This window comes from Acanthopagrus latus, chromosome 11 (assembly GCF_904848185.1).
Source record: "Acanthopagrus latus isolate v.2019 chromosome 11, fAcaLat1.1, whole genome shotgun sequence".
In the NCBI taxonomy this organism is placed as follows: domain Eukaryota; kingdom Metazoa; phylum Chordata; class Actinopteri; order Spariformes; family Sparidae; genus Acanthopagrus; species Acanthopagrus latus.
In genome coordinates, this window is record NC_051049.1 from 10,316,285 (window position 1) to 10,328,119 (window position 11,835).

The following is an 11,835-nucleotide window of genomic DNA, read 5'->3' on the forward strand; positions in this document are numbered from 1 at the left end:
TGTATAAAAGTAAGTGTCACACTGACTATGATGACACCTACTAATCACATGATCAGTGATGTTTCTCAAACTTGCAACATGACATTGCCCAAAGGTTGTGGCCAGAAGTCAATATGAAGCAGATCAAACTCTGTTGTATGAAAGGGTCGACTCGATTGACGACCCAAAAACAACAGGTTGAGTCTCCTGCCGCCATGATGCGTGCTCTGCAGAAGTTTCTGCTCTTTCATGCTCTGACATGTCTCGGACGGAATGGTAAGCTGCTCAATCTGACTGTTTTTCTCCAACCTGCCAATGTGATGTTAACTCATTTTAACGTCTCTCCATTTTCTTCTCATGTTTTCAGCACTTGGGAGTGAAATCATACACGGACAAATTGCTCCACAGAACCAGATGCTGTATATGGCCTCAGTGCAGATCAGAGATGGACATGTGTGTGGAGGCTCCCTCATCAGTGACAACTTTGTCCTCACTGCTGCTCACTGTGCTAATGGATAGTGAGTTAAGTTTCATCTTACAGAAATTGTTTATTTCTATTTAAAGGGTATAAATTAAATAAACTAACCCTTTTCAAAGTGAAAGCAAAATCTTTTGCTTTGTTTCACTGCAAGCAAAACAACCTGAAAAATCTACTGACGATCTCTCAATTCTACCTTTCTGTAGTCCACTGGTGAGGGTTGTTTTGGGCACCCACGATCTCAGACAGACTGGGACAGTGAGAAACATTGTGCAGAGATGCAGACACCCTTATTATCGGCAGGACACGAAAGAAAATGACATCATGCTCCTGAAAGTAAGCTAATATTCTTTCATTCTTTCATTCTTAAACCCTTTTGTCCCAGATGACGTGTTGTGGTTTTACAGTCAAATTAGATGCGCTTCAGCTTTGCTTGTTTTTCATTCCTGTGAGGGTAAATGTCAAAAGTGGCAAAAAAATACACCAAATTCAAATGTCCCTGAAATTCTATCCAAGACACAGCACTATCAAAGCTGTTACACTGTAGAGTTAAATTTCATTTTAAAGACTCATCAGCTCCAACTTCTAGTGATTGTTTAATTAAAGCCTGATGAAAAGTAAAACCATGTTCAGACACTGTTTATTTCTATATTCTGGTTTTGTGTCTCCAGCTGTCTCAGAGTGTTCCAGTGGGAAGAACAATACGACGCATTCCTCTCCCCCCTCCTAACATGAACCTACGACCCAACCAACTCTGCCATGTAGCAGGATGGGGAAAGACCGAAACTGGTAAAGGTGTTGATAACCTAAGAGTGGTGGGTGTGTCTGTCGTCAACCAGAACATCTGTAGACGGCAATGGTCTAAAACTATATGGATTCCTCGTCTTCCTGCCAATGTCATCTGTGCCGGTGGATATGGAACATTCAAAGGATCCTGCCACGTAAGTTTTCTGTCCATTTTTGGAAAGTTCAGGAATACATTACATATTTTTTTGTATTAAAATATCAAGGTATTTCCGTTTTACCAGGGTGATTCCGGCGGTCCTCTGGTGTACAATGGGATGGCTGCTGGTGTTGTGTCTTTTGGCAATCCACTTTGCAGTGAAAACAACCAACAAGACCTTCCCAATGTCTACACAGACGTGTCCAAGTTCCGTCCCTGGATCGATCATATTCTCAGTCACAATGGTTGTTAAAAGCAACAACCTTACACAAAGCTTTGCTTCAGCATACCTTCATTGTATTTAGGAGGTGCAGTTATGTCATATGTTATATGCTCCCGAACACAAAGGAAAATTTAAAAAAAAAAATGTTTCAAACGTTGTTTCCTCTTTTCTTCTTCTGAAGACACAAATGGCATTTTAGTAATTTTTCCAGCAACATATCCACAAACTGTCTTCGGGTGAATTAGATGTGGGATGCAGTAGAGCTACTGTAACTGGCTTGGGTTGGAAAATATTCATTCATGTGACTTTAGTCAGAGAAGCAGGTCAGTGATGAACACTTGTTAACAGAGACCTTATTACAGAAAGGCACATTATTAGAGAAGCAGCATGCTGAAGAAATTAAAACATGTGAATTCACCAAATCAGATAAGTGACAGAGCTATTTAAACCTTTCAATATTTATCAAAACATCATTATTTAAGTTTCTATATAGCTCAGTGCCTCCTAATGTAACCTCAGCTCTACAGAATGAAGGTCCTGCTACAATATTAAGCAGCCATGAGCTCCAGAATTCAGTCTGGGCGAAAAGACCATCAAGCAAAGAATAGAAACAAGAAAACAAACATATCAGTGCATTTATACTAATTTAATGATTAATGAGAATCAATTAAATGTGAAACAGTCCTCCTTGTGTACAGTAAATCACCTACATCAGGACAAAGAACATCTTGCAGCATGTTCATTTAAACAAACTAAAAAAATTCTAAATGATGTCACCGATACAGTAAAAAGCAACATATTTCACTTTTTCTATTATCTGTATGTGTCTGGTCTACAGTATCCTCTGGTCCAGTTAGTCTGTTACACAATTCAAAGTGATGTCTGAGGGAGCTGTGTCAGGTAGATCCACACAGACGAGCCTTAGTGTTGCATCTGTGGCAAATTCAACTAAATTAAGTCGACCAATTACTTGGTGCTTTACACGTCAAAATATAAACAGTACACACAGTCAAGATGAGGACAAGAAAACACAACATGATACAAACAATTAGTACATGTATGTACAGATTATGCAGATTGCCGTCACCTCACACTGCATATTGCACTGGTAATGTATGTTTGTACTGATATAATACTGTATATTTATATATATGATGATCAGCTGTTAAACAAAATACAATTACCATCAGTTAGCAGTTAGCAGTTAGCTTGCTCTGGTGATATTGTATCTTTTTTTGGTAGAACGAATTCAACAGGTGGCAAAATTCTCACATTACATTGCATCTTAAATTACATACACCATTAAGTTAATACAATAACAATAATAATAGTAATATAAAGATAATGTGATTATACTTGATATTCAGTCCTCCTTTGCAATATCTAATCAAAAAGATTTATGAGATTGACTGTTAAGAACTGTTAAGTCTCTCCAGTTTTTTTCCATTCCTTCCCTCATCTGTCTTTTTCTCACCTCACTCCACTTGTTACTCATCCCCCCTACATGGAATAGAAATATTCAACCAGACACAAGACACTCTGGAGACAGGCAGGGTAAATAACATAAGATGAGTTTTAATAACAAAGCTGAGTTCTATAAGAAATCCAAAAAGCAAATCCAAAATGAAGTCTGGGCTGGGACTCTGCTCTGCAGAGAGGGGAGTGGAGGCTCCAGGACACTGGCCGGATAGCCTGAAGCTCCAGGCAGCTTTGGAAACGAGAAGTCGAGGAGGAGACCAGCAGGCTGTTGGCTAGCTGAGACAAGAGGCTCTTCTTGAGGTCAGTATTTACTGTTACATTATGAGCCTCTAATGGCAAGTCCAACAGCCTCGGTCATAACAAAAGTGTCCTTTCCATAAAGGTGTAAAAAAATAACCTGTATTTTACCTCCAAAGACCCTGTGATGGCAGAGTTCAGTCTTCTGAAAATGGAACAGACCTCCTTAAAGTGCTCAACTAGAGACACAGTCTCTGTCAGGTCCCTGTTACGGTCAGTTTGTACTGTAACATGCTGCAAAGATAGTGAGGATGTAAATGCAAGACACTCAAGAGGCAGGCAGGGTAAAGAACAAAACACTGAGGTCAAGTACAGAAACTAAATGAAGTACAAACCAAACAAGCACAGAGAACACAGAAACACAGGAGACGACATGGGGAAACAGGAGAGGACGGACAGAGAGAAAAGATAGAAATACAAAATAGGACAGGAAATAATTCAAAAAGTGGCAACAAATACATTTATCATTTCAGACTCTTCAGAACATTTCACTAGAAAACCACATTGTTTCTTAAGAATTATTTTGAACTCAAACCTGATGTAACACCCTGAAAAGAGGAAAGAGAAAAAACACTTTGCAAGATTTATGAAACCACAACTGAGTAAGAACTTTCTCTCTGCCAATCATTATGACTTGACAGTATTTGCTTTTCAGGCAATTTGTAATTTGCATTTACATTTAGAGCATTTAGCAGATGCTTTTACTTTTGTCCAAAGCAACTTACAGTAATTCATACATACATTCATACCCTGATGGTCGTGGCTGCTGTGCAAGGTGCCAACCAGCACATCAGGAACAGTTTGGGGCTCAGTATCCTATCCAAGGACACTTTGACATGCAGAACTGGGGAATCAAACCAGCGACCTTCAAATAACAAGATGCAGCTCTACCCCTGATAGTGATAGAGTGATAACAATGGAGACAAAGGCCGAAGGAAAACCAATAACAAAGTCAAAGCTAGATGCCATCCTGCACCCAACACAGAAAAAACAAAGAGGCTCACTGTATTTAGTGCTGTCAGTACAAAATGGATACAATATGTATAGTTATCACATCAACAAAAAAAGGAAGAATGTATAAAAGTAAGTGTCACACTGACTATGATGACACCTACTAATCACATGATTAAAGATGTTGGGCAAACTTGCAACATGACATTGCCCAAAGGTTGTGGCCAGAAGTCAATATAAAGCAGACCAAACGTTGTTGTATGAAAGGGTCGACTCGACTGACGACCCAAAAACAACAGGTTGAGTCTCCTGCCGCCATGATGCGTGCTCTGCAGAAGTTTCTGCTCTTTCATGCTCTGACATGTCTCGGACGGAATGGTAAGCTGCTCAATCTGACTGTTTTTCTCCAGCCTACCAATGTGATGTTAACTCATTTTAACGTCTCCCTTTTTTTTCCACATGTTTTCAGCACTTGGGAGTGAAATCATACATGGACAAATTGCTCCACGGAACCAGATGCTGTATATGGCCTCAGTGCAGACCAGAGACAGACATGTGTGTGGAGGCTCCCTCATCAGCAAAAACTTTGTCCTCACTGCTGCACACTGTGATGATGATGATTAGTGAGTTACATTTCATCTTCCAGTTGTTTATTTTTATTCTGAAGTTACATGAACACACTTTTTTCAAAAGAACTGTAAAATGTGTTACTTTGTTTTGTTGTTGGCAAAACAACCTGAGAAAGTCTACTGAAGACCTCTCAATTCTAACTTTTTGCAGTCCACTGGTGAGGGTTGTTTTGGGCACCCACGATCTCAGAAAGACTGGGACAGTGAGAAACATTGTGCAGAGATGCAAACACCCAGATTTTCGGCATCGTACAGCAGAAAATGACATTATGCTCCTCAAAGTAAGCATATATATTCTTTCAGCCCATTTGTCCCAGATGACACTTAAGCTTTGCTTGTTTTTTATTCCTCTGAGGGTAAATGTCAAAAGTGGCAGAAAACTTAAATCAAATTCAAATGTCCCTGAAATTCAAGACAAGACACAGCACTATCAAAGCTGTTATATTGTAGGGTTAACTTTAATTTAAAAGACTCATCAGCCCCAACTTCTATTGATTGTTTAACTGAAGCCTGATGAAAAGTCAAACCATGTTCAGACACTGTTCATTTCTACATTCTGGTTTTGTGTCTCCAGCTGTCTCAGAGTGTTCCAGTGGGTAGAACAATACGACGCATTCCTCTTCCCCCTCCTAACATGAACCTCCGACCCAACCAACTCTGCCATGTAGCAGGATGGGGTTGGACCGAAGATAGTGATAAGCACAGTGTCGATGACCTGAGGGTGGTGAATGTGTCTGTCGTCAACCGGAACGTCTGTAGACGGCAATGGCGTAACACCTGGATTCCTCGTCTTCCTGCCAATGTCATCTGTGCAGGTGGATATGGAACATTCAAAGGATCCTGCAAGGTATATTTTCAGTCAGTTTTTGGAAAGTTGCATCACATATTTTTTGTATCAAACTATCAAGATATTTCCATTTTACCAGGGTGATTCTGGTGGTCCTCTGGTGTACAACGGGATGGCTGCTGGTGTCGTATCTTTCGGCAATCGACTTTGTAGTGACAACAACAAGCAAGACCTTCCCAATGTCTACACAGACGTGTCCAAGTTCCTTCCCTGGATCAACAACATTCTCAGTCACAATGGTTGTTAAATGCAACAACCTCACACAAAGCTTTGCTTCAGCATACCTTCATTGTAGTTAGGAGGAGTAGTTATGTCTAAGTCGCTCTGTCCTGAACATAAAGCAAAATAAAAAAGTGTTTCAAATATTGTTTCCTCTTCTCTTCATCTGAAGACACAAATGGCACTTTAGTTTAGTTTAGTTTTTCCAGCAACATATTCACAAATTGTCTTTGTGTGAATTAGATGTAGGATGCAGTAGAGCTACTGTAACTGTCTTGTGTTGGAAAATATTCATTCATGTGACTTTAGTCAGAGAAGCAGGTCAGTGATGAACACACATTAACAGAGATTTTAGAGAAAGGCTCATTATTAGAGAAGCAGCGTGTTGAAGACATTAAAAAAAGAAAGTGTGAATGGACAGACAAAAAAAAATACCATTATGAAGATTTAAACAATATCATGATTAAAACTTAGCATAAATCTGTGTAACCTCAGCTTTCCAGAGTGAAGGGCCTGTTACAATGTTGAACAGCCATTTAAGTCATTTAAATAGAAAATAAAAAACAACAAAAATCACACCTGAATTGGTGCAATTGCAGGCCAGCAGGCTGTTGGCTAGCTGAGACAAGAGGTTCTTCTTGAGGTCAGTATTTACTGTTACATTATGAGCCTCTAATGGCAAGTCCAACAGCCTCGGTAACAAAAGTGTCCTTTCCATGAGGGTGTAAATAAAAAATGCCTGTATTCTACATCCAAAAACCCTGTGATGGCAGAGTTCAGTCTTTTGAAAATGGAGCAGACCTCCTTAAAGTGCTCAACTAGAGACATAGTCTCTGTTAGGTCAGGCAAAGAGAGCACAGGCAGGAACACAGGAGACGACATGGGGAAACAGAACCTGAGAGACGGGGGAGAATTTATTTATTACAAAATAAAACCAAAAATAACTCAAACCACAACTAACTAAAAAAATGAATAGTTTCCTAGCCCTTTTAGGTGATCCACAAAGATGACATTCTATTACGTTTTAAGAGGAAAACAGGCTAGAGTCATGAAAACCTCTCTCTAATTAAAATCAAACATCTTAATTTGACCCACCACAGAAATCCATGAAACTGATGCTGTGTTCCTCAAAAATGTTTATTTAAAATTGTAAAACATGTTTAAAATTAAACATTCTAGTCCGGTGGTGCTGAAAGCAGCCATGCTGCTGCCTGGTCCGGGCTCCAAACTATTTCAGAATTGCTCCTCCAAAGACAAAACTCCTCAGGTTACCCAGCAAAAGAGATCCTAAGGAAATATTTATACTGTATAACTGAGTTACACTAATGCAGAAATTCATAATCTGTTTTTATAGTAAACATTGCAATATCCAGTACAGTGTTCCTTTAAAGCATGCAACCAATTTCAAAGTTGTCACTTTTAATCAGTTTGACACATTGTACTTGTTAGTGTAATAAAACAAAGATAAATGACTGATGTGATATTGAAGGAATATTTTTTGTGTATATTTACAAAGTAGACTACTTGTGTCTAATTGGCGATTTGGTCTTAACCTATATTCTGTGGGCAGAACTAATTGTCACATATAGCATAGTTTACTTAAAATGTACTTCAATTTGTGTTATTATGATTCTTTTGAATAAAACAAAGTGATATCTCAAAGATGCAACTCAACTGTAGGAATGTAGGCAAATTTGTTCAAATGATATGGTCACAATAAAGGTTCTAATAAATGTGGAAAAGAAAGACACAACTGAAGTACAGTAGAGTTAATAATAATCCACCCAGAGCAACAATCTACTGCCACAATAGTCCATAATGATCCACAACAGGCCTTATATGCATTAGTGTTGTTTAGATCACTTCACATTAGAGCCCTATAAACTGAGGACACACTAAAATACTTCACTCACTTCACTTCGTCACTTCAGTCAGTCAATCAGTCTGCTGGCATTCACGTGTGCCATATACATTTTATCTTAGCCCTTTCCTTAAGCAAACACTTACGATAGCTAAAAATGTGTGGCAACAAGTTTATTCATCAACATGTTATATATTCTATCATTTTAGAATGATACTTTCAATCCATGACAGCTGAGAGATTTCATCAACATCTGCAAAACGTTTTACTAGAAAGCCACATTGTTTCTTAAGAATTCTTTTGAACACAAACCTGTTGTAACATGCTGAAAAGGGAAGTGAAATAACAAAACATTTATTAAACCACAATTTTGTAAGGGTTTACTTTTTGTTGGTTAATAATGACTTAGACATAGGAGTGGTAGAAAGATTTTATGATAATAACATTGAGTGATCTTGTTGGGGATTTAAAAAAAAGACATCAGTTAAACTGATGTATTGCCAGATTTAACATTAATGCAACTTTCATAAATGAAATCATTTACATTTTAAATATATTAAAAATGTAACTTGTACTTAGTAATTTAACCTTGTACTGTTTTTAAATTAAGTTTCCTAAATTGTGATACTTTACTGGAGTCATCTTTTTAATAGATTTTCAGTGCTCCACTCACCACTGACTGGTTAGGATCCAACTTTATGTTCTTGTTTCCTGATTTGTCTCTAAATTTTACCCTCATGTGTCGCATGTTGCTTTTCAGTTCCTCCAGTGTTTTTCCATACCTTCCCTCATCTGTCATTTTCTCACCTCACTCCACTTGTTACTCATCCCCCCTACGTGGAATAGAAATATTCACCCAAACACAAGACACTCTGGAGACTGGCAGGGTAAATAACAAAAGTTAAGATGAGTTTTAATAACAAAACTGAGGTCTATAAGAAATCCGAAAAGTAAATCCAAAAGGAAGTCTGGGCTGGGACGCTGCTCTGCAGAGAGGGGAGTGGAGGCTCCGGGACACTGGCCGGATAGCCTGAAGCTCCGGGCTGCTTTGACAACGAGAATTCGAGGAGGACGCCAGCAGGCTGTTGGCTAGCTGAGACAAGAGGCTCTTCTTCAGGTCAGTATTTACTGTTACATTATGAGCCTCTAATGGCAAGTCCAACAGCCTCGGTCATAACAACAAAGATAGTGAAGACACAAAAACATGGCACTCAAGAGGCAGGCAGGGTAAAGAGCAAAACACTGAGGTCAAGTACAAACCAAGGAAGCACAGAGAACACAGAAACACAGGAGACGACATGGGGAAAAAGAGTCGAGGGGAGATGGAGAGAAAAGATAGAATCACAAAATAAGACAGGAAATAATTCAACCAAACACTCACACCATGACAAATTTAAAAAAAAAATCCTACAAGGAGTTTGGCTTCAGCACACTTCTATTGCACTGTGGAGATATAAAATGGGATTTAAATGAATAAAGTGCATTTCTGCTTTTTCCAGCGTTCACTTGAGCTCAACACAAACTCAACTGTGTTACTGAAAGGCTGTTCTTTCAAGTTGAGTTTTCGGTTGTCAGTGTACTTCATCCCTCCAAAAGTGGCAACAAGTACACTTATCAAGGTACAATAGAACATTTAAAATGATACTTTCAATCCCACAAAGCTGAGAAACTTCACTAGAAAACCACATTGTTTCTTAAGAATTCTTTTGAACATGTAACATGCTGAGAAGAGGAAAGTGAACTAGAAAAATGTGTATTTCCTACGAAAATACAGTGTGAATGCTGAAGGCTGAAACGCTCTTGGAAATCTGCTGAACATCCTGCCGAAAAGTTGAAAAAATCAAAAAGCTGGAAAAGTTGCAACGTTAAAGGCCGAAAGACCTTAAACAGTTGAACAGTTCCATAGCTGAACATAAAGTGGAATGTTTTAAGGAGTTGAAAAGGCAGGAAAATGAATATGTGACAAGGCCAAAAAGCTGTAGAGCGATAGGCCTGAAAGAGCTTGAAATGGTGAAAAAAGACTGACAAGGCCAAAAAGTTGTATATTGAGAGGGCAGAAGGAGCTCAGAAATGTGAAAAAAGACTGAAAAGGTGGAAAGTTAAAGGCAGGAAGAGGTTAAAAAGGTGAAAAAAGACTGAAATGTGGAAAATTAAAGCAAGAAAGAGCTTTAAAAAGGTGAGAAAAGTCAGAAAAGGTGGAAAGTTAAAAACAGAGAGAGCTTGAAATGGCTGCATCTTCTATGTAAAGGAAAAGATGTGGGATTCAAATCCAGCTGAAGAGAATTCTCTCTCCAGTGTTCCAGCTGCTCTCCAATCAAGTGATTGTGTCACTCACTCTCGCTGACGCAATACACACGCATTCTACAGATACACACGCTGGAGAGGTAGCAGAGACAAAATGTCCCCATAAGAATGAATGGGAAAATGCCTCCCAAACCCCTGCGATTTTACAAAAAAACTTAACTGTTAAGGCCAAAATATCTATATGGTGAGTGAGGGGAGACATAGCTGAACTCGGTGATCTTGTTTTTATTTCTGGAAAGTGAGAAATGAGGGCACAAACGCAAGAGACAAATCAGTACCGTCTGCTATCTTCCAGAAATTTAGGCTCAAAATTAACATTGCGGCTTATGGGGCGGCTTAGTGACTTCTTGTCGCTCCAGGGCTTCCACATCCAAAACTGTAAGTCGTACATCTGAAATGAGACCATCATCTGAAAGCCAACAAGTTTTCCTACATTTCTATGTATACATTGTCCATGTTGAATGAAAGGTTTTGGATGGAAATCAAGCTGAAGAGAATTTTTTTTCTCACTTTTGGAGCTGCTCTACACTCTGGTGTGCAGCAGTTGATGATGTCACGCACTCTAGCTCACGCAATACACACCCATTATAAAGTCAGAAGACAGGCTAAAAGTTCTTCAAACTAAAACTGTGATTAGTCCCAAATCGTACAATATCTTTAAAAACTGAATACAAGGCCAGTAGTTCAAGGTTTTGTGACTCTTTTGAAGTTGGAATGGTGTCTCTAGCTCAAAGCATGAGGGAGAAGAAGAGGCTGAAAGTCGAGGATTTTTGAAGAGGATTTGAAGCTTTTCCCATTTGCGGCAATGTTGAATTTTTTTCATAAAAAGCTGAATTTATGAAAAAGTTGAAAAGCTGAAAAGCAGGCTGAAAGAGCTTAAAAAGCTGAACGTTTTAATAGCTGAACGGTTTCAATAGCTGAATGTATGCTGACGTTATAGCTGAATGAAATTTGAAGAAATCCCCATAAGGATGAATGGGCAAACTTTTGCATAAAAAGCTTAATATTTCGAAAAGTATAAAAGATAGAAAAATACAAGCAGTAATGTTCTTAAAAAGCTGCACATTTTGATACTTGAATGGTTTCTGTAGCACAAAAACTGTAGGAGAAGAAGCGTGTCAAAAAACATACGGAATCATGAAAAACTTTAATAAACTTTAATAAATTAGTGTGAATGCCTTCAGCATTCACACTAATTAGCTAAAAGTGCAGAAAAGAGAGAGAAATACTGTTGCTGGCTGCCGCTCGACACAGCGCCGGAAGTAAAAGAGTTGTACACATCCTGTTGATAAATGAGATGAGGGGCTCATACATTGGAGAGTAAAGCCAGGGTATGAGAGAGAACACAGCTACATTCACGATGGAGGCCCAGAGGTCAAAGATAACACTTGGTTTCCCCAGGGTTCGTGCACATTTTTAAAGGTCAAATTCAAGCACTTTTCAAGTAATTTCAAGGGTCATTTTCTAATTTTTCCAGTACCTTATCACTGGGGTAAAATACATATCTACAGGAATATATATTTGGATCATTTGTTTGAAAACTATCCATAATGTGTCCAACAGTGTTATAGGAGTGCAATGCAAAACATGGTGCCTACATTACCCACAATGCAGTGCAGCCACTG

At 38.7% G+C, this 11,835-nt stretch overlaps 2 protein-coding genes across 2 annotated transcripts; both read left to right on the forward strand.

Annotated features, from left to right (window-relative positions):
• Nucleotides 1-138: 138 nt before the first annotated feature.
• LOC119028706 (granzyme B(G,H)-like) lies at nt 139-1,653 on the forward strand. Its single transcript, XM_037114955.1, has 5 exons — nt 139-255; nt 347-497; nt 664-793; nt 1,129-1,398; nt 1,486-1,653. Exons 1-5 carry the CDS (start codon nt 195-197, stop codon nt 1,651-1,653), a joined length of 780 nt encoding a protein of 259 aa, XP_036970850.1. The 5' UTR covers nt 139-194.
• A 2,958-nt stretch (nt 1,654-4,611) lies between these two features.
• On the forward strand, nt 4,612-6,143 carry LOC119029048 (granzyme B(G,H)-like). The gene is made up of 5 exons (XM_037115584.1): nt 4,612-4,728; nt 4,820-4,973; nt 5,131-5,260; nt 5,554-5,826; nt 5,906-6,143. The coding sequence occupies exons 1-5, from the start codon at nt 4,668-4,670 to the stop codon at nt 6,071-6,073; spliced, it is 786 nt and encodes a 261-aa protein (XP_036971479.1). The 5' UTR covers nt 4,612-4,667; the 3' UTR covers nt 6,074-6,143.
• Nucleotides 6,144-11,835: the final 5,692 nt, after the last annotated feature.

What these genes read in the sequence shown, in the direction of transcription:
- LOC119028706 (XM_037114955.1), top strand. Translation starts at nt 195, where the DNA reads ATGATGCGTGCTCTGCAGAAGTTTCTGCTCTTTCATGCTCTGACATGT. An exon ending in GACATGTCTCGGACGGAATG is followed by an intron (nt 256 to 346) that starts GTAAGCTGCTCA and finishes TCATGTTTTCAG; the next exon opens with CACTTGGGAGTGAAATCATA. An exon ending in CATTCAAAGGATCCTGCCAC is followed by an intron (nt 1,399 to 1,485) that starts GTAAGTTTTCTG and finishes CCGTTTTACCAG; the next exon opens with GGTGATTCCGGCGGTCCTCT.
- LOC119029048 (XM_037115584.1), top strand. Translation starts at nt 4,668, where the DNA reads ATGATGCGTGCTCTGCAGAAGTTTCTGCTCTTTCATGCTCTGACATGT. An exon ending in GACATGTCTCGGACGGAATG is followed by an intron (nt 4,729 to 4,819) that starts GTAAGCTGCTCA and finishes ACATGTTTTCAG; the next exon opens with CACTTGGGAGTGAAATCATA. An exon ending in CACTGTGATGATGATGATTA is followed by an intron (nt 4,974 to 5,130) that starts GTGAGTTACATT and finishes AACTTTTTGCAG; the next exon opens with TCCACTGGTGAGGGTTGTTT.